The 22983-nt window shown below is 36.9% G+C and overlaps 4 protein-coding genes across 5 annotated transcripts in view; 1 reads left to right on the top strand and 3 right to left on the bottom strand.

Moving 5' to 3' along the window:
- Positions 1 to 22983, top strand: part of LOC135680837 (condensin-2 complex subunit D3) — a 73997-nt gene that overhangs the window by 4207 nt on the left and 46807 nt on the right. Inside the window, exon 5 of one of the 2 annotated variants that reach the window (XM_065195039.2) lies at positions 1121 to 1341. In XM_065195039.2, coding sequence (XP_065051111.2) covers positions 1121 to 1341 — 221 coding nt within the window. Of the gene's footprint in view, positions 1 to 1117; positions 1342 to 22983 lie in introns of both variants that reach the window. The other variant, XM_065195038.2, reaches the window with a different exon arrangement.
- LOC135680847 (histidine N-acetyltransferase-like) lies at positions 3271 to 4568 on the bottom strand. The gene has a single exon (XM_089113821.1). The coding sequence runs from the start codon at positions 4551 to 4553 to the stop codon at positions 3570 to 3572; it is 984 nt and encodes a 327-aa protein (XP_088969947.1). The 5' UTR covers positions 4554 to 4568; the 3' UTR covers positions 3271 to 3569.
- LOC135680849 (histidine N-acetyltransferase) lies at positions 13331 to 15269 on the bottom strand. Its single transcript, XM_089113689.1, has one exon. The coding sequence runs from the start codon at positions 14911 to 14913 to the stop codon at positions 13966 to 13968; it is 948 nt and encodes a 315-aa protein (XP_088969815.1). The 5' UTR covers positions 14914 to 15269; the 3' UTR covers positions 13331 to 13965.
- On the bottom strand, positions 16155 to 19608 carry LOC135680848 (uncharacterized). The gene has a single exon (XM_065195050.2). It carries the CDS (start codon positions 18167 to 18169, stop codon positions 17192 to 17194), a length of 978 nt encoding a protein of 325 aa, XP_065051122.2. The 5' UTR covers positions 18170 to 19608; the 3' UTR covers positions 16155 to 17191.

Here is a 22983-nt window from a genome sequence, read left to right as displayed (position 1 = left end):
ATGAAAAGCTTTACAACTTGCCTACTACTATCCATTCCTTTGACCTTTTCAGGTATCATTTCTATGTGTACCTATGAGTACCACTGAACTTTCATCTTTTATCTCTTGAATAATGGTAACCTGCAGATGTTTGTTGCTTTTCCATTGTTTTATGCATTATAAATTATGTCCACATTTTTTGTTTTAACTATTAATAAAGGTTATCATTTGTCCTTCTATTTTTTAAGGAAACCCTTTGTAGCTTTTTAGAGCTTATTTATCTTACTGAACCATTTTACGAACTGAAAAATTTAATGATTTAATGTAGCATTTTTAGAAATTATGTGTTATTAGAAGTTACGTGTGTCCTAAATATTCTGAAAAGCCTTAAGTGGATTGTCAACAGCGTGTCCATTGTTTTCACCATTTCGCTATCAGATTCATTTCCACTTCAATATTTATTCTGTTTTCCTAAAATTCTGATATCTTCAACTCAGCTTTTATCTTGATTCAAGATTTATTAGATTTATTTATTCAAGAGGTACCGTATAGATAGGGGCTCAGAAACCTTTTAGGATAGCTGGCCAAATCATTCACATTTATCTTTCTATGATGTCTTCATGCAGTAAGCTCTCAGGCCACAAAAATTTCTTTTTGGGCTGAAGGTTGCCCAACACTGATATAGGTGTTGCAGTTCTTTGTTTTCCCACTAATCCAAATTGAATATCGTGAGGGGAGGGGGAATGAAAAGTACCAGAGATTAACTCTATAAACCATTTTCTATTTCGAAAAACCTCGAAAAAATAAATCGAACTTGCTCAATTTGGCTTCTTCTTTACCCGAGAATTTATATTAAGCGCAAAGCTTGTTGTACGATCTTACCATAACAGTTCATGCCCAGAAAGAAAGACCTACCTTTTCAAGAGTCTGGCTTTTCTTAGGTCTTGCTTTGAAGCTGTCAACTCGGCCAGCACAGTCAAATTATTATATTTGGATTCTTATCCAAAAAATGTTTTCGATGATGAACTTTTGGCAAACGAGTGTTATAGGTAAGGCCAAAATATTTCCTTAGACATAACGTAGGTGCTTATGTTCGTAGATTATTTTAGGGATTTGCTGTATTTTCTTGAATTATTAGCAGATAAAGCACCAACTAAAAGAAAGAAAACGCAGAAAAGTAATCCCCGAGGTGCAAAAGCCAGGCGAGGTTCGGGACGCACAGCCTCACAACGAAATGCTGAATCCTCAAGGAGTGACGAGGAAGAGGACATGGATGTCAGCATTGAACAACCTAATGAAGTTGGAGCTAGCAGCCCTGAAGTTGAAGTTTCAATGAAGGAAGCAGTCCTTGATCTTTTAAAGGTATCGTTATTTCATCTATTACCTTTGCAACTTTCATAAATTTTCTATACGTTTCTTTGAAACAACTCCTTTTAGTATTGGCATAGCCTGTAAACTTGTTCGGGAGATGAATCATGCCCATCTTCCAGACATGCACTAGCCCCCGTTTCGGGGTCCTTGCACATGCGCATTATCACTTAAAACCCTGGCAAGAAGTTCAAGAATTGTGTGGTCGCAGACAGAATAGCTGTGCGAATACTGTTATTAATGCGCACGTGCTATGACCCTGCAACACTGATTGGTTTAAGACTGTGTTCCAGACCAATATGTCCCTTCAGACTAATATGACCCCAGGGTCATATCGGTCCAAAACAATATGACTCCCAGACCAGTATGACTCTGGTTGGACCAGTATGACCCCTGAAGCGGCCAGCCTCGCTTGCAATCTTTTTTAGATAAAATGTAAAGAGAAAAATACTTGCCCGTCTCTGTGAAATCAAGGAACATTAGCACTTTATTTTGAAAAGTTTAGTTTATCAACTATATTTGGATGGCTCCTTGAGGTCTGGTGTGGTTCCTGCCTATACTAGACGACTTCGGGGTTCGCAATGCCATAACATAAGTGGGGTAAAAGCTGCGTAAATTGGAACGACGGCCTAAAACATAGGCAACCACTTGTTGAAGCGTTTTTTGTGCTCTTCTCTCCGATCTTCCTTCGTCATGATTAACGCGGCTTTCGATTCGTTTCATTGGGTAATCGGAAAACATTCATTCACATTGCCCGCGAAAAACACAATAAGCGCCTTTGGTGCCATGATAACCGCTACAACAGCCTCGAGTTCTTTTTTCTTGCCCAGACTAATATGACCCTCCCTGGACCGACATGACCCTGGAGTCATATCGGTCCAGACCAACTGTATTGTTTCGAAACAAAGGACTGATAGTTTTGTCTTCTGAACAAAAGCTATGATCTGGGGTTTTCATAGATTCGGGTGTTTTTTCAATATTGTGAAGTTGCTGTGACAACAATGAAGCGAAATTTTTCCAGTTTCCAGCAATGCCTTAGGCAGTCTCCCAATGAAACTGGAAATTCTAGGGGCATACTGGGTCCCTTAGTGTGGTCTGGGGTTAATCATAGGTAGCCAACCGTACTTTAGAATAAAGTAATGCTAACATTTTCAAAATTAACAACGAATCAACCTGATTGAAAGAAAGGAAAACGAATTGTTTTCTCCATAAAAGTATTATCTGCTTAAGAAATCATTTTTCAGTTTTTATGTTCTAAATAATGTGAAATCTAAAATGATAGTGTTGACCAAATACACTTTCTTTCTTTAACTTTATAAGAACATGGAGAGAAATAAGAACAACGTAAGAGCACACCAGCATGAGGTGAGGTGTAAAATGAACGGTCCACAAAGTTCGGAAACCTGACGTATCAAGGCCAATGCTTTCTTCTAACACGTTTAGATATGCATCCTCTTTCGATAAATATGTTAAAGGTTAGAATTTTCTTACGTGGTTCTCCTCAATCAGACACAATTAGCTATAAAGAACTTGAGCACAAAAGGGCACATGGCACATTGTTTCTTCTAAAGCCGATTCTGCTATGTTTTCATACTAAAACGGAGTCGAATGAATCCGTTTTTGATTTTGCTATCCCTTTAGTACGCTTGAAAACAGAATAATTTGACTTCATTTGATATCAAACCGTATATCATTCGAAAACGCTATTCAAAGTGGAGCCACAAAACGTAGTACTAAGCATGGTCAAAACTGTGTAGCATAAATATGAGCAGCAATCTGGATTTTTCTACTAAACGAGTTCAATTCCACAATATTCAAAATTTAAATTTTTAAATTTTAAAATATTTATATATTTAAAAGAAAACGATAGACTTTATGCTTGTAACTTTTAATGAAATTTGAAATCAGATAAATATTCCTAAAATTTGCCTGATGGTCGCATTAAACGTTGAACTCAGATTAGCAACTTAACTCCAAATTGCTGGAACAGCTCTGCCTGAACGGCATCGAGCACTTAACGACAGACCGGTAAACAGTAATTTCTATTACATATTACTAAATTTATTCAGAATCTGATGTTCCTAAATTTTTTATTGATCTCTCTATAAATTGACGTTGGATTAAATGCCTATTCTCGAACATTCATAACTGGATGCCAGCAGTATCTTTTTACCTCAATTAAGTTCTTTCATTACTTGACAAAACAGACAAATGCAGTAGTTTCAGTCCTTTACTTGGATCGTCAGGTCCCTTTTCAAAAACCGTAACGGAAAACTTTCTATAATTCTACAAAAAGGTAATTCTTCAAACAATTTATGGCAGTAGCCTTCATTTTCTTCTGTTGTCCAGAAACTAAAATTGAAAGTTCCACCAATTTTGTCAAAAACAACCTGCATCCCTCGAAGAACATGGTCCAAGATCGATTCAGGGTCAGCCCCATAGAAATCCACACCAAAGTATTTCTCTCCTTGATTTGTAGTTTTTATGGCAGTGTCCCACACCGAGAATGCTGCTAACTTGTACCCAGTGGCACTTTGCTTTCTCGTCATTAAAAGTAAAAGCTCATCCCTGGTTTTCAGATACTCCCAGTTCATGCTTATGCTAAGGTTGAACAGCTCAGCGTTTACTCGAAGGTAGTCAGAAGGAAACATGTTTCTTATCAAATGGCTTTGGCTGTACAGATCCTGAAACTCTTGCCATGTTGTGAATTGTGCTCCTTCTTGTAGTTTGCTGACTAAATGTTCATTTGTAGTCAAATTACACGCCAATGTCAATTTGGTAACCTTGGCCAAACATTCATAATTATCTAATTTGTTAGTCCTGTATTGCAAGATATTGTTTAGATTTGGAAGCAACTCTCTGACTGATCTCAATGTAAAATCAAGCAAACTTCTGTACACTCCTCTTCCTCGATATGCAATGTCAACCCTAGAGGATCTAATGATGGCACTTCTTCCATTGTCAGTGATATTCAATGACGTGAACCCAACCAGCTTCCCATTTGCTGTTTCTGCAATATAAAGATGCCATCTATCGTCGTTTAGCCATTTCGGAAATTGGTGGACAACATAATCGGAACCTTCATAAATTCCAACAGATATAGATGCAATTCCCTCCAAATCGGTGGCTGTTGCCCTTTTGAAGCGTAGGCTGCTATCGTTCGTCGCCATTATATGGTTGATCGTATTTTTCGAGTGAAATATCATCTTGGCGTGTTATTTAGCGACGAGATTCGGTGAAGCGACTACGTGTCACAAGTAGAAATTTATTGCGATAAAGGACAACCTATATACCCAATGGAAACAAAATAAATTGCTGTGGTTTTACGTAGCGTCAGCCGACACTTTTGTATGCCCTGCTATATGGGACAAAAGTCTATTATACAAAATATATGATGTGATTGTAATTATATTGTTTAAATCTGATATAAATCGGTTGTACAATTCATATCGACGTTATTTCTCCAAACTTAAAGCGTGCCCACTTGACATCTATAAATTCTTGTCGGAAATTTCAGATATATAAGGTCTGAATTTGTTTGCAAATATATAAGGTCTGAATTGGTTTGCAAAAATATAAGGTATAAATTTTTTTGCAAATATATAAAGTATGAGTTTGTTTGCAGATATATAAGGTCTAAGTGTGGACGATATGCGGAGTGACATTTCCCGTCAAAACATAAATTTGTGTGCTTTCAACTTGTGAGTTTGCTAATTTTCAGCTTGTGACCCTACTCTCAAAAATCGGATCTGGTTTGCTTGCACAACTTGGTCTGCCTTTTAGTCGGCCAAAAAAGTGCAAAATGACTTCTTTCACGCGGAATTTATTTCCACCGTCGTCATTCTGATGGAAGCTTGAGCGACGACTTCCCCGAGAAGATGGGCGAGTGTATGGTGATGCGGGCACAGAACTAGGCCGTCTCCTCCTAGTACTTGAAGCATTCGCAGCCATTTTGTGCAACGTGCAATGTGTAAATCGAGTCGGATTTGGCGGGAAATGTCACTGCGCATATCGTTCGCGCTTTGACCTTATATATTTGCAAACAAATTCAGACCTTATAAATTTGCAAACAAATTCAGACCTTATATATTTGCAAACAAATTCAGACCTTATATATTTGCAAATAAATTCAGACCTTATATACTTGCAAACAAATTCACATCATATATATCTGAAAATTCTGACAACAAATTATAATTGTCAAGTGGCCACGCTTTTAATTAGGAGAAATAACGTCGATATAAGTTGTACAACGGATTTTACCCTGGGTTTATGTTAGATAAAAACAATATATTTACAATCACATCATATATTTTGTATAATAAACTTCTGTCCCATTTGGCGGGGCATACTTTTGACCCAAAGGGATTGAAACAATCAATAATGTTATGGGTCATTGATATAATCTCATTTTAACAATGTTTGCGCGTTGTGCTTTGGTAAATTGTTTCAGTATTGTAATTTATCCACTTTGTAGTTTCGCAAAATACAACCATGTGTAACCAGAGAAAAGCTTGAAAGAGAACTCAGCTTAAATTAAAACAAATAGAAAAATAACAAAGTATTTTGGACCAACATGAAACCAGAGCTGTGTCTGATACTTGTCACATGATATCATATCTCCATGGTATGATATCATGTGACGGGTTTCAATCGTTGCAAATTAATAGCTTCACGCATGCGCAAGACAATGAATTTTTATTAAAGCTGGTCAGTTTTTTTCAAGTTTGTCTGCATACAAGGCCAGCGAAACATATTTGAAAGTGGATAAACCAAAACACACGCATTTTTTATAAGAAAGAGCTTAGAAGAAACGGTATGCTTGATTTTTTGAAAGTTAAGAAACAACCCTACCCAAATTGAAAAAAGCCAAGAAATTTTAATAATTTGCTGTTTTAATTTTCCGAGTTGGCACTCGAAACCGTCTTGACATTGAACACCACTGTGTTTTCCAACACTACACTTGACATGCAGTTTGCATTCATTCTCAGCAAAGTGCACACTCAAGAAGGTTCCATTTAAAAATTTGTCTTAACTTCAACTTGACATTGACGAAGTTCAATGAGCTTAACTGTTTACAGATCTCAACAGAGTTAGTCATTCTAGGAAAACAAAATTCCTTGATCACTTTGTTAGTTTATCTCTGAATGTGAGTGAACTATTTACTTTACCTTGAAAGCACGTTTAAAAAATTCATTACCTGAGAAATTTAAGAAACATGTGAGAAAATTTTGGTAGCAAAATGGCCAGCAAATTTAAGAAACTGCCTACCAGCACCGGACCTTAGTTTCTTATAAAAGAATACGTGTATTTAGATTGTGTAAAGGCCGCTGCCGCCCACCATGGTTGGCAGTTAGAAACATTTCAGAAATATGGTATTATAGGGATGGTCAGAAGCTGCAACATTAATTTGACTGAAGAAAAATCCAAGGCGATATTTCTAAGCTTTCATTTATCGCTATTTCCTTTAGTTTTTTTATTTTAAGCGCTGACATGATTGCCCGCTAAGAGAGAGCCACGATGGTGCCCTGGGTGTAAAAATACTATATTCCGCCAACAGATTCTGCTTGCAAACGAGCTTAAGAAAGATTGTATATCTCAAGAAGAAAAACAAGGTTCCAATATACCTACTTAATTAACTGCTTCGTTTTGGAAATTAAACCAAACCGCAGAAAAGAGAAAGGCCAGAAGGGAAACCCCCTTGCCAGTAATGATCGTGTTTTCGAGTGAATTGTCCTCTCAGTGTGTCATTTGTGCGAAAACTGTTATTAATGCGCACGTGCTATGACCCTGCAACACTGATTGGTTTAAGACTGTGTTCCAGACCAATATGTCCCTTCAGACTAATATGACCCCAGGGTCATATCGGTCCAGAACAATATGACTCCCAGACCAGTATGACTCTGGTTGGACCAGTATGACCCCTGAAGCGGCCAGCCTCGCTTGCAATCTTTTTTAGATAAAATGTAAAGAGAAAAATACTTGCCCGTCTCTGTGAAATCAAGGAACATTAGCACTTTATTTTGAAAAGTTTAGTTTATCAACTATATTTGGATTGCTCCTTGAGGTCTGGTGTGGTTCCTGCCTATACTAGAGAACTGCGGGGTTCGCAATGCCATAACATAAGTGGGGTAAAGCTGCGTATATTGGAACGACGGCCTAAAACATAGGCAACCACTTGTTGAAGCGTTTTTTGTGCTCTTCTCTCCGATCTTCCTTCGTCATGATTAACGCGGCTTTCGATTCGTTTCGTTAATCGGAAAACACAATAAGCGCCTTTGGTGCCATGATAACCGCTACAATAGCCTCGAGTTCTTTTTTCTTGCCCAGACCAATATGACCCTCCCTGGAGCGATATGACCCTGGAGTCATATCGGTCCAGAGACCAATATGACACCAGGGTCATATTGGTCCAAGGGGTCATATCGGTCTGGAACAACTGTACTGTTTCGAAACAAAGGACTGATAGCTTCGTCTCCTGAACAAAAGCTATGATCTGGGGTTTTCATAGATTCGGGTGTTTTTTCAATATTGTGAAGTTGCTGTGACAACAATGAAGCGAAATTGTTTCCAGTTTCCAGCAATGCCTTAGGCAGTCTCCCAATGAAACTGGAAATTATAGGGGCGTACTGGGCCCCTTAATGTGGTCTGGGGTTAATCATAGGTAGCCAACTGTACTTTAGATTAAAGTAATGCTAACATTTTCAAAATTAACAACGAATCAACCTGATTGGAAGAAAGGAAAACGAATTGTTTTCTGCATAAAAGTATTATCTGGTTATGTTCTAAATAATGTGAAATCTAAAATGATAGTGTTGACCAAATACACTTTCTTTCTTTAACTTTATAAGAACATGGAGAGAAATAAGAACAACGTAAGAGCACACCAGCATGAGGTAACGTGCAAAATGAACGGTCCACAAAGTTCGGAAACCTGACGTATCAAGGCCAATGCTTTCTTCTAACACGTTTAAATATGCATCTCTTTTCGATAAATATGTTGAAGATTAGAATTTTCTTTAGTGGTTCTCCTCAATCAGACACAATTAGCTATAAAGAGCTTGGGCACAAAAGGGCACATGGCACATTGTTTCTTCTAAAGCCGATTCTGCTATGTTTTCATACTAAAACGGAGTCGAATGAATCCGTTTTTGATTTTGCTATCCCCTTAGTACGCTTGAAAACAGAATAATTTGACTTCATTTGATACCAAACAGTATATCATTCGAAAACGCTATTCAAAGTGGAGCCACAAAACGTAGTACTAAGCATGGTCAAAACTGTGTAGCATAAATATGAGCAGCAATCTGGATTTTTCTACTAAACGAGTTCAATTCCACAATATTCAAAATTTAAATTTTTAAATATTAAAATATTTATATATTTAAAAGAGAACGATAGACTTTATGCCTGTAACATTTAATTAAAATTGAAATCAGATAAATATTCCTAAAATTTGCCTGATGGTCGCATTAAACGTTGAACTCAGATTAGCAACTTAACACCAAGTAGCTTGTACAGCTCTGCCTGAACGGCATCGAGCACTTAATGACAGACCGGTAAACAGTAATTTCTATTACATATTACTAAATTTATTCAGAATCTAGTGTTCCTAAATTTTTTATTGATCTCACTATCTATTGACGTTGGATTAAATGCCTATTCTCGAAAATTCATAATTGGTTGCTATTGTCCACATGTCATTGAATTGTCAGCTTTTAGCAGAGCTCCCTGTAAACCACATTTCAAATAACCTACGGGGCTACAATGAACGAAAATTTTAAATGACAAAATGCCAACTGGCTCCTATTCAAGTGAGCAATCCTAAGGACCATATATAAGCCTACATTATGCCAGCAGTATATTTTTACCTCAATTAAGTTCTTTCATTACTTGACAAAACAGACAAATGCAGTAGTTTCAGTCCTTTACTTGGATCGTCAGGTCCCTTTTCAAAAACCGTAACGGAAAACTTTCTATAATTCTACAAAAAGGTAATTCTTGAAACAATTTATGGCAGTAGCCTTCATTTTCTTCTGTTGTCCAGAAACTAAAATTGAAAGTTCCACCAATTTTGTCAAAAACAACCTGCATCCCTCGAAGAACATGGTCCAAGATCGATTCAGGGTCAGCCCCATAGAAATCCACACCAAAATATTTCTCTCCTTGATTGGTAGTTTTTATGGCAGTGTCCCATACCGAGAATGCTGCTAACTTGTACCCAGTAGCACTTTGCTTTCTCGTCATTAAAAGTAAAAGCTCATCCCTGGTTTTCAGATACTCCCAGTTCATGCTTATGCTAAGGTTGAACAGCTCAGCGTTTACTCGAAGGTAGTCAGAAGGAAACATGTTTCTTATCAACTGGCTTTGGCTGTACAGATCCTGAAACTCTTGCAATGTTGTGAACTGTGCTCCTTCTTGTAGTTTGCTGACTAAATGTTCTTTTGTAGTCAAATTACACGCCAATGTCAATTTGGTAACCTTGGCCAAACATTCATAATTATCTAATAACTTAGTCCTGTATCGCAAGATATTGTTTAGATTTGGAAGCAACTCTCTGACTGATCTCAATGTAAAATCAAGCAAACTTTTGTACACTCCTCTTCCTCGATATGCAATGTCAACCCTAGAGGATCTAATGATGGCACTTCTTCCATTGTCAGTGATATTCAATGACGTGAACCCAACCAGCTTCCCATTTGCTGTTTCTGCAATATAAAGATGCCATCTATCGTCGTTTAGCCATTTCGGAAATTGGTGGACAACATAATCGGAACCTTCATAAATTCCAACAGATATAGATGCAATTCCCTCCAAATCGGTGGCTGTTGCCCTTCTGAAGCGTAGGCTGCTATCGTGCGTTGCCATTATATGGTTGATCGTGTTTTCTATTTGGGCGAGTGAATTATCATCTTGGTGTGTTATTTAGCGACGAGATTCGGTGAAGCGACTCTGTGTCACAAGTAGAAATTAATTGCGATAAAGGACAACCTATATACCAAATGAAAACAAAAGGAAATTCTGTGGTTTTACGTAGCATCACCCGACACTTTTGACCCGAAGGGATTGAAACAATTAATAATGTTATGGGTCATTGATATAATCTCATCTTAACAATGTTTGCGCGTTGTGCTTTGGTAAATTGTTTCAGTATTGTAATTTATCCACTTTTTAGTTTCGCAAAATACAACCATGTGTAACCACAGAGAAAATCTTGAAAGAGAACTCAGCTTAAATTGAAACCAATAGAAAAATAACAAAGTATTTTGGACTTGGACCAACATGAAACCAGAGCTGTGTCTGATACTTGTCACATGATATCATATCTCTATGGTATGATATCATGTGACGGGTTTCAACCGTTGCAAATGACTTCCTTCACGCATGCGCAAGACAGTGAATTTTTAATTAAAGCTGGTCAGTTTTTTTCAAGTTTGTTTGCATACAAGGCCAGCGAAACGTATTTAAAAATGGATAGACCAAAATAAACGCATTTTTTTGTAGAAAGAGGTTATAAGAAACGGTATGCTCGATTTTTTGAAAGTTAAGAAACAAGCCTACCCAAATTGAAAAAGCCAATAAATTTTAATAATTTGCTGTCTTAATTGTCCGAGTTGGCACTCGAAACCGTCTTGACATTGACATGAAGTTTGCAGTCATTCTCAGCAAAGTGCACACTCAAGAAGGTTCCATTTAAAAATTTGTCTTAACTTCAACTTGACATTGACGAAGTTCAATGAGCTTAACTGTTTACAGATCTCAACAGAGTTAGTCATTCTAGGAAAACAAAATTCCTTGATCACTTTGTTAGTTTATCTCTGAATGTGAGTGAACTATTTACTTTACCTTGGAAGCACGTTTAAAAAATTCATTACCTAAGAAATTTAAGAAACATGTGAGAAAATTTTGGTAGCAAAATGACCAGCAAATTTAAGAAACTGCCTACCAGTTAGTTTCTTATAAAAAAATACGTGTATTTAGATTTTGTAAAGGCCGCTGCCGCCCACCATGGTTGGCAGTTAGAAACAATTCAGAAATATGGTATTATAGGGATGATCAGAATCTGCAACATTAATTTGACTGAAGAAAAACCCAAGGCGATATTTGTAAGCTTTCATTTATCACTAGATCCCTTAGTTTTTTCATTTAAGTGCTGACATGATTGCCCGCCAAGAGAGAGCCACGATGGTCCCCTGGGTGTAAAAAAACTATATTCGACCCACAGATTCTGCTTGCAAATGAGCTTAAGAAAGATTGTATATCTCAAGAAGAAAAACTAGGTTCCAATATACCTACTTAATTAACTGCTTCGTTTTGGAATTTAAACCAAACCGCAGAAAAGAGAAAGGCCAGAAGGGAAACTCTCTGCCAGTAATGATCGTGTTTTCGAGTGAATTATCCTCTCAGTGTGTCATTTGTGCGAATACTGTTACTAATGCGCATGTGCTATGACCCTGCAACACTGATTGGTTCAAGACTATGTTCCAGACCAATAGGTCCTTTCAGACTAATATGACCCCAGGGTCACATCGGTCCAGAACAATATGACTCCCAGACCAGTATGACTCTGGTTGGACCAGTATGACCCCTGAAGCGGCCAGCCTCGCTTGCAATCTTTTTTAGATAAAATGTAAAGAGAAAAATACTTGCCTGTCTCTGTGAAATCAAGAAACATTAGCACTTTATTTTGAAAAGTTTAGTTTATCAACTATATTTGGATGGCTCCTTGAGGTCTGGTGTGGTTGCTGCCTATACTAGAGAACTGCGGGGTTCGCAATACCATAACATAAGTGGGGTAAAAGCTGCGTATATTGGAACGACGGCCTAAAACATAGGCAACCACTTGTTGAAGCGTTTTTTGTGCTCTTCTCTCCGATCTTCCTTCGTCATGATTAACGCGGCTTTCGATTCGTTTCGTTGGGTAATCGGAAAACACAATAAGCGTCTTCGGTGCCATGATAGCCGCTACAACAGCCTCGAGTTCTTTTTTCTTGCCCAGACCAATACGACCCTCCCTGGAGCGATATGACCCTGGAGTCATATCGGTCCAGAGACCAATATGACACCAGGGTCATATTGGTCCAAGGGGTCATATCGGTCTGGAACAACTGTATTGTTTCCAAACAAAAGACTGATAGTTTCGTCTCCTGAACAAAAGCTATGATCTGGGGTTTTCATAGATTCGGGTGCTTTTTCAATATTGTCAAGTTGCTGTGACAACAATGAAGCGAAATGTTTCCAGTCTCCAGCAATGCCTTAGGCAGTCTCCCAATGAAACTGGAAATTCTAGGGGCGTACTGGGTCCCTTAGTGTGGTCTGGGGTTAATCATAGGTAGCCAACCGTACTTTAGAATAAAGTAATGCTAACATTTTCAAAATTAACAACGAATCAACCTGATTGGAAGAAAGGAAAACGAATTGTTTTCTCCATAAAAGAATTATCTGCTTAAAAAATCACTTTTCAGTTTTTATGTTCTAAAAAATGTGAAATTCAAAATGTTGTGTTGACCAAATACACTTTCTTTCTTTAAAAGAAGATATTTTATAAGAACATGGAGAGAAATAAGAACAACGTAAGAGCATACCAGCATGAGGTAACGTGCAAAATGAACGGTCCACAAAGTTCGGAAACCTGACGTATCAAGGCCAATGCTTTCTTCTAACACGTTTAGATATGCATCTCTTTTCGATAAATATGTTAAAGGTTAGAATTTTCTTACGTGGTTCTCCTCAATCAGACACAATTAGCAATAAAAAACTTGAGCACAAAAGGGCACATGGCACATTGTTTCTTCTAAAGCCGATTCTGCTATGTTTTCATACTAAAACGGAGTCGAATGAATTCATTTTTGATTTTGCTATCCCCTTAGTACGCTTGAAAACAGAATAATTTGACTTCATTTGATACCAAACCGTATATCATTCGAAAACGCTATTCAAAGTGGAGCCACAAAACGTAGAACCAAGCATGGTCAAAACTGTGTAGCATAAATATGAGCAGCAATCTGGATATTTCTCCTAAACGAGTTCAATTCAACGATATTCAAAATTTAAATTTTTAAATATTAAAATATTTAATTATTTAAAAGAAAACGGTAGACTTTATGCCTGTAACATTTAATGAAAATTGAAATCAGATAAATATTCCTAAAATTTGCTTGATGGTCGCATTAAACGTTGAACTCAGATTAGCAACTTAACACCAAGTAGCTTGTACAGCTCTGCCTGAACGGCATCGAGCACTTAATGACAGACCGGTAAACAGTAATTTCTATTACATATTACTAAATTTATTCAGAATCTAGTGTTCCTAAATTTTTTATTGATCTCACTATCTATTGACGTTGGATTAAATGCCTATTCTCGAAAATTCATAATTGGTTGCTATTGTCCACATGTCATTGAATTGTCAGCTTTTAGCAGAGCTCCCTGTAAACCACATTTCAAATAACCTACGGGGCTACAATGAACGAAAATTTTAAATGACAAAATGCCAACTGGCTCCTATTCAAGTGAGCAATCCTAAGGACCATATATAAGCCTACATTATGCCAGCAGTATATTTTTACCTCAATTAAGTTCTTTCATTACTTGACAAAACAGACAAATGCAGTAGTTTCAGTCCTTTACTTGGATCGTCAGGTCCCTTTTCAAAAACCGTAACGGAAAACTTTCTATAATTCTACAAAAAGGTAATCCTTGAAACAATTTATGGCAGTAGCCTTGATTTTCTTCTGTTGTCCAGAAACTAAAATTGAAAGTTCCACCAATTTTGTCAAAAACAACCTGCATCCCTCGAAGAACATGGTCCAAGATCGATTCAGGGTCAGCCCCATAGAAATCCACACCAAAATATTTCTCTCCTTGATTGGTAGTTTTTATGGCAGTGTCCCATACCGAGAATGCTGCTAACTTGTACCCAGTAGCACTTTGCTTTCTCGTCATTAAAAGTAAAAGCTCATCCCTGGTTTTCAGATACTCCCAGTTCATGCTTATGCTAAGGTTGAACAGCTCAGCGTTTACTCGAAGGTAGTCAGAAGGAAACATGTTTCTTATCAACTGGCTTTGGCTGTACAGATCCTGAAACTCTTGCAATGTTGTGAACTGTGCTCCTTCTTGTAGTTTGCTGACTAAATGTTCTTTTGTAGTCAAATTACACGCCAATGTCAATTTGGTAACCTTGGCCAAACATTCATAATTATCTAATAACTTAGTCCTGTATCGCAAGATATTGTTTAGATTTGGAAGCAACTCTCTGACTGATCTCAATGTAAAATCAAGCAAACTTTTGTACACTCCTCTTCCTCGATATGCAATGTCAACCCTAGAGGATCTAATGATGGCACTTCTTCCATTGTCAGTGATATTCAATGACGTGAACCCAACCAGCTTCCCATTTGCTGTTTCTGCAATATAAAGATGCCATCTATCGTCGTTTAGCCATTTCGGAAATTGGTGGACAACATAATCGGAACCTTCATAAATTCCAACAGATATAGATGCAATTCCCTCCAAATCGGTGGCTGTTGCCCTTCTGAAGCGTAGGCTGCTATCGTGCGTTGCCATTATATGGTTGATCGTGTTTTCTATTTGGGCGAGTGAATTATCATCTCGGTGTGCTATTTTGCGGCGAGATTCGGTGAAGCGACTCTGTGTCACAAGTAGAAATTAATTGCGATAAAGGACAACCTATATACCAAATGAAAACAAAAGGAAATTCTGTGGTTTTACGTAGCACCACCCGACACTTTTGACCCGAAGGGATTGAAACAATCAATAATGTTATGGGTCATTGATATAATCTCATCTTAACAATGTTTGCGCGTTGTGCTTTGGTAAATTGTTTCAGTATTGTAGTTCATCCACTTTTTAGTTTCGCAAAATACAACCATGTGTAACTAGAGAAAAGCTTGAAAGAGAACTCAGCTTAAATTGAAACCAATAGAAAAATAACAAAGTATTTTGGACTTGGACCAACATGAAACCAGATCTGTGTCTGATACTTGTCACATGATATCATATCTCTATGGTATGATATCATGTGACGGGTTTCAATCGTTGCAAATGACTTCCTTCACGCATGCGCAAGACAGTGAATTTTTAATTAAAGCTTGTCAGTTTTTTTCAAGTTTGTCTGCATACAAGGCCAGCGAAACGTATTTGAAAGTGAATAGCCCAAAATAAACGCATTTGTTTTAAGAAAGAGGTTATAAGAAACGGTATGCTCGATTTTTTGAAAGTTAAGAAACAACTCTACCCAAATTGAAAAAAGCCAAGAAATTTTAATAATTTGCTGTTTTAATTGTCCGAGTTGGTACTCGAAACCGTCTTCACATTGACATGAAGTTTGCATTCATTCTAAGCAAAGTGCACACTCAAGAAGGTTCCATTTAAAAATTTGTTTTGACTTCAACTTGACATTGACGAAATTCTATGAGCTTAACTGTTTACAGATCTCAACAGAGTTAGTCATTCTAGGAAAACAAAATTCCTTGATCACTTTGTTAGTTTATCTCTGAATGTGAGTGAACTATTTACTTTACCTTGAAAGCACGTTTAAAAAATTCATTACCTAAGAAATTTAAGAAACACGTGAGAAAATTTTGGTAGCAAAATGGCCAGCAAATTTAAGAAACTGCCTACCAGCACCGGACCTTAGTTTCTTATAAAAAAATACGTGTATTTAGATTGTGTAAAGGCCGCTACCGCCCACCATGGTTGTCAGTTAGAAACATTTCAGAAATATGGTATTATAGGGATGGTCAGAAGCTGCAACATTAATTTGACTGAAGAAAAATCCAAGGCGATATTTCTAAGCTTTCATTTATCGCTATATCCTTTAGTTTTTTTATTTTAAGTGCTGACATGATTGCCCGCCAAGAGAGAGCCACGATGGTCCCCTGGGTGTAAAAAAACTATATTCGACCGACAGATTCTACTTGCAAACGAGCTTAAGAAAGATTGTATATCTCAAGAAGAAAAAGAAGGTTCCAATATACCTACTTAATTAACTGCTTCGTTTTGGAAATTAAACCAAGCCGCAGAAAATAGAAGGGGCAGAAGGGAAACTCTCTGCCAGTAATGTTGGTCAAACAGTGATTGGTTACCTGCAGTAAACGAGGAAAGGGATCCTTTGCTATTATTTTTTTAGTAAAGGCTTGTAGGTTGAAATGGCTCATCGCCAACATAACCATAAATACACGTTAACAGCAAACAACAAATACAATATGAAAACAGCAAGCAACTAATACAAAGGTAAGAATGAAATAAGACTAAGAATATTTTACGTCACACATATAATATTATGTAGAAATGCATATAGAGCTCTTCCTAAATGATTCCTGTGATTTTAAAGCCAGTGATTGGAGTTTGCTGTTGAGATTAAACTGTCTTTATCCTCTTGACTCAGCAGCCAAATAAATCTATCATACAGATCAAGGGATGGAATTCTGGGAACTTTTGAATAAATGACAGTTAACATGAACAAATAAACCTATGGTCCTGTTAAAGGGGACAAACCAGTAGAAATAAATTCCGTCCTCCACAGCAGTTATATTCAAAGAATGGCACAATGAACATTTTCTATCAGCCACAGGGACAGGATTTTTCCCCAATCTACAGGTATCGTGCTCAAAGACAAGTTAAGTTTTTGATATTGTTGCCCACTCAGTACTTTTGCAGAAACTTTTTCACTATGGCATACAAAGCACTGCATTCCAGTGGTTTCAATCATACCTAAGCCATTGACAAAAAGCTACAAAGTAAACGGAGATTTATTTTTAATAAAGAATACAAAACGTGTGATTCCTCAAGGACCCTCATCAGGTCCTTTACTGTTCTTTGTTTATATTAACGATTTTTTTCTATAAGGAATATAAGAGTAAGGATGAGTCGTCAGGTCCCATTTCAAAAAGAGTAACGGAAAACTTTCTAAAATTCTACAAAAAGGTAATTCTTCAAACAATTTATGGCAGTAGCCTTCATTTTCTTCTGTTATCCAGAAACTAACGTTGAAAGTTCCACCAATTTTGTCAAAAACAAACTGCATCCCTCGAAGAACATGGTCCAAGATCGATTCAGGGTCAGCCCCATAGAAATCCACAACAAGGTATTTCTCTCCTTGATTTGTAGTTTTTATGGCAGTGTCCCACACCGAGAATACTGCTAACTTGTACCCAGTGGGACTTTGCTTTCTTGTCATTAAAAGTAAAAGCTCATCCCTGGTTTTCAGATACTCCCAGTTCATGCTTATGCTAAGGTTGAACAGCTCAGCGTTTACTCGAAGGTAGTCAGAAGGAAACATGTTTCTTATCAATTGGCTTTGGCTGTACAGATCCTGAAACTCTTGCCATGTTGTGAATTGTGCTCCTTCTTGTAGTTTGCTGACTAAATGTTCATTTGTAGTCAAATTACACGCCAATGTCAATTTGGTAACCTTGGCCAAACATTCATAATTATCTAATATCTTAGTCCTGTATCCCAAGATATTGTTTAGATTTGGAAGCAACTCTCTGATTGACTTCAATGTAAAATCAAGCAAACTTCTGTACACTCCTCTTCCTCGATATGCAATGTGAACCCTTGTGGATCTAACGATGGCACTTCTTTCATTGTCAGTGATATTCATTGACGTGAACCCAACCAGCTTCCCATTTGCTGTTTCTGCAATAAAAAGATGCCATCTATCGTCGTTTAGCCATTTCGGAAATTGGTGGACAACAAAATCGGAACCTTCATAAATTCCAACAGATATAGATGCAATTCCCTCCAAATCGGTGGCTGTTGCCCTTCTGAAGCGTAGGCCGCTATCGTTCGTTGCCATTATATTATCCTCTCAGTGTGTCAGTTGGCGACGAGATTTGGTGAAGCGACTCCGTGTTACAGGTATAAATTAATTGCGAAAAAACAACCTGTACCAAATGAAAGCAAAATGAAAGAGTTATTTATCAGCCAAGTTTTTACTAAGCCTTTCCTACGACCGCAGCATGAGGCAATTCATGATGCCATTTGATATTCGAAACGCCGTATGAAATTTCAAATGCCATACAAAATGAAACGTCACTCGGATTATAAAGCCACATAATAGTAATGCCTAGCAGAATGAATAAGCAGTGGGAATATGATAAATTATCGAAAATTTGAAAAGCCACACGAAATGTAAGACCGAGGATTTAAATGCCGTAGAATCACAAAAATACATTAAAATTGAAATAAAGACCATGTAAAATGGGGGTGAATGCCATTCGAAACAATTAAAAACTACAAAAAGTACAATTGTCATATAGGCACAACGACGCTCCATAAAAGTTAACTAAAGTATTTTTCTTCCTTCTTCGAGAGGAATACTATAGTTGACCTCTTTCATTTCATTCTTATAATTTAATGCTTCGGAAATCTTCTACAGAGCCTTTTTGAAGTAGTGCTTCAAAATTTTACGGAATTTCTTCTTCAAAACAGCAAACTGTTCGTTCAATTTTGTCTTCAACTGAAACCTTGAAGGATGGCGAATGCATAAACTATCGATTCCAAGCCTTTTCACCTAGTAAATTCGTTTTGGAAATTTGTCGACTTAGGCCCTGGCCACTGCATGTGAGCCGCCATTTTAAACTGACCGTTTCCGTACTTGAATGATCGTATCTCTTAGCTTCTCAGCTTCTACAGTGGTCCATCCAATCTTTTGTTACCTGTAGCTTCCAAAATCTCTTGATTTCTTGATCGTATTTTGAGATCAGCTGCATGGTATCTTCTTCCTATTTACTAATTGAATGTCAATCCACAATTTTTGGAGCTCAGCTAGCGTCTTATCTTATTCCAGCTTCCATTATAGGATCAGGGGCGTGAGAACTCATGGGAATAATAAGCTTTTTGGTGATTTTGATTCTGTCGTAAGAGGACTGGTAATGAGACCGTTGTTTAGGCAACGAACTTTTTTTATACTGTTACTGAGCAGATTTGGTGACCATTGGTCGTGCATAACGCCTGTTTCTTTTTTGAAGGTGTGGTCATAGAACTTGTGATATAGATTCTCAATTAGAAAGCAATGAACGAATAGAGAAGATATGTGGATAGTTTTCTAAATATATGAAATTAGGAATGACTAAATGAATGAACGAATGATTGAATGAATGAATAAATGAACGAATGAATGAATGAATGAATGAACGAATGAATGAATGAATGAATGAATGAATGAATGAATGAATGAATGAATGAATGAATGAACGAATGAATGAATGAATGAATGAATGAATGAATGAACGAACGAACGAACGAACGAATGAATGAATGAATGAATGAATGAATGAATGAATGAATGAATGAATGAATGAATGAATGAATGAATGAATGAATGAATGAATGAATGAATGAATGAATGAATGAATGAATGAATGAATGAATGAATGAATGAATGAATGAATGAATGAATGAATGAATGAATGAATGAATGAATGAATGAATGAATGAATGAATGAATGAATGAATGAATGAATGAATGAATGAATGAATGAATGAATGAATGAATGAATGAATGAACGAACGAACGAACGAAGGAATGAATGAATGAATGAATGAACGAACGAACGAACGAACGAAGGAATGAATGAATGAATGAATGAACGAACGAACGAACGAACGAACGAACGAAGGAATGAATGAATGAATGAATGAATGAATGAATGAATGAATGAATGAATGAATGAATGAATGAATGAATGAATGAATGAATGAATGAATGAATGAATGAATGAATGAATGAATGAATGAATGAATGAATGAATGAATGAATGAATGAATGAACGAACGAACGAACGAAGGAATGAATGAATGAATGAATGAATGAATGAACGAACGAACGAACGAACGAACGAACGAACGAACGAACGAACGAACGAACGAACGAACGAACGAACGAACGAACGAACGAACGAACGAACGAACGAACGAAGGAATGAATGAATGAATGAATGAATGAATGAATGAATGAATGAATGAATGAATGAATGAATGAATGAATGAATGAATGAATGAATGAATGAATGAATGAATGAATGAAAGAACGAACGAACGAACGAACGAACGAACGAACGAACGAACGAACGAACGAACGAACGAACGAACGAACGAACGAAGGAATGAATGAATGAATGAATGAATGAATGAATGAATGAATGAATGAATGAATGAATGAATGAATGAATGAATGAATGAATGAATGAATGAATGAATGAATGAATGAATGAAAGAACGAACGAACGAACGAACGAACGAACGAACGAACGAACGAACGAACGAACGAACGAACGAACGAACGAACGAACGAACGAACGAACGAACGAACGAACGAACGAACGAACGAACGAACGAAGGAATGAATGAATGAATGAATGAATGAATGAATGAATGAATGAATGAACGAACGAACGAACGAACGAACGAACGAAGGAATGAATGAATGAATGAACGAAGGAATGAATGAATGAACGAACGAACGAACGAACGAACGAATGAATGAATGAATGAATGAATGAATGAATGAATGAATGAATGAATGAATGAATGAACGAAGGAATGAATGAATGAATGAATGAATGAACGAACGAACGAATGAATGAATGAATGAATGAATGAATGAATGAATGAATGAATGAATGAATGAATGAATGAATGAATGAATGAACGAACGAACGAACGAATGAATGAATGAATGAATGAATGAATGAATGAATGAATGAATGAATGAATGAATGAATGAATGAATGAATGAATGAATGAATGAACGAATGAATGAATGAATGAATGAATGAATGAATGAATGAATGAACGAATGAATGAATGAATGAATGAATGAATGAACGAACGAACGAATGAATGAATGAATGAATGAATGAATGAATGAATGAATGAATGATTGAATGAATGAATGAATGAATGAATGAATGAATGAATGAATGAATGAATGAATGAATGATTGAATGAATGAATGAATGAATGAATGAATGAATGAATGAATGAATGAATGAAAGTCAATTAAAGTCAATTAAAGTCAGAATTTCCACAACTGATCATAAGATTGTATCCTACTGTATTTCCGCTTACACAAAGGCAGTCGTTTGCTCACTACGTTTAAACCTGCAGTCTTTTATTGTGTCTTGATTCAGGAAAAGTAATTTCTTAAATTTAGTTATAATTAAACAGGCCCTGGAATTGTAAGAAAGTTCGTCAGTACACGTCTCTCGTAATCTAGTTTTCCTATTTCCTATTAGAATTCTTTGTAGTAAGCAAGAACTCCAAGCAAGCTTTGAATTCAAGAAAGGGTGTTTCCTTTCATTTAAGCGCTAGTTTTCTCTAAAGTTTTCAACCCATGCCCTATTTGTTGGGCTTGGAGATTCGGAAAATTTGGCTGAGGTTTCCCCTTGGGGTTTAGCAAGAAGACTTATCCACCCATGGTAAAGTGAGAGCGGCAGTAGATGTTATCCATTAAGTGCGAAAAAATTGATAAAATAATCTTTTTGCCGGTAGAGATTTTTTCTTAAGCGACCTGGCTGATATGTTTATTTTTCTACTACCGTAAATCATCCTATTAGTCTTGGGGGTTTATTACTTCGAGGTGTTTGTGAATGGTGGTTTATCAAAGTGGGAAGCTAAAGTGAGGGTTAGGGCTATTACTTTTTTCTGAAAATAGCCATACGGTGACAGGGTTGCACACCCAAGATGATGATGATTCTAAAGCATTTTCGCTATTTTTAAGTTCACTTTGACAAAGCGAAGCACGTTTCAAGTCAATGTTGCTAACATAAACTTTGTGAAGATGCTTCGTTTGTTTGGGTTAAATAAATTTATTTATCCTGGACTGAAACCACGTAATTGTAAACATTAACCTTTATAAAATGTGGAGGCAAATTAAAAAGTTTTACTTCATTAGTAGGGACTTATTCGAGAAGAATGAATAAACAAGGAGAGGGGGCAATTCGAAGTTTTGCATCATTTAAATCAAAATGTGTCATTGCCACTCAACGAGAGGGGTGACACAAGAGATTATCCGACGACGAAGGGTCTGACTATTCTAACTGGTAGGCTTAGAAATCCTGCTTACTCGCCCAAGGCTTAAAAAGCAAATCTGTTTTTATTTATATAATCAGTGGAAAGTTAAACATGTACTATATCTAGAAGAAAATCGAAATCTGAATGTTTCTTGGAAAACGCGTCCATCTTCCTTGCTTTGGTCAACGGAAGTCGCTCGATGAGGCGTCTGGTTCCTTCTATGGCTGTATGTGTCCCCCCGATTCGAGAAAGTTCGAGAAAATTAGCTTGATCTCAGATCTACATGGTTCTAATGCTAAGTGCTTGTAGGTGCCTTTGAAATGGCATGAAGAACTGTTTATTTTTTCATAACTTCTGTCAATTATTATCAAATGGAACTTCCACCCTTCCTGCTTACTCAACTTCCTACTTTATGACCAGCCTCGCATTCTTATGTCTACTGCCAATGAGTAATATGCGGCTACCATTTTGGATAAAGAGATCTGGGTCTAAGTATAGATTTCAACTAGAAGCCAGCTGCCCAATGAGTCTTGGGCCAAATTGGGATAAAGTTTTTCTACAATTTGGGCACTCTGTCTATCATGCTTTCTGCAA

The sequence above is a fragment of the Rhopilema esculentum genome, chromosome 18 (assembly GCF_057945365.1).
Source record: "Rhopilema esculentum isolate cy_ngs chromosome 18, ASM5794536v1, whole genome shotgun sequence".
NCBI classification, from domain to species: Eukaryota; Metazoa; Cnidaria; class Scyphozoa; order Rhizostomeae; family Rhizostomatidae; genus Rhopilema; species Rhopilema esculentum.
The sequence above is the reverse complement of the archived record's forward strand: the minus strand, read 5'-3'. Positions and strand labels throughout refer to the sequence as shown.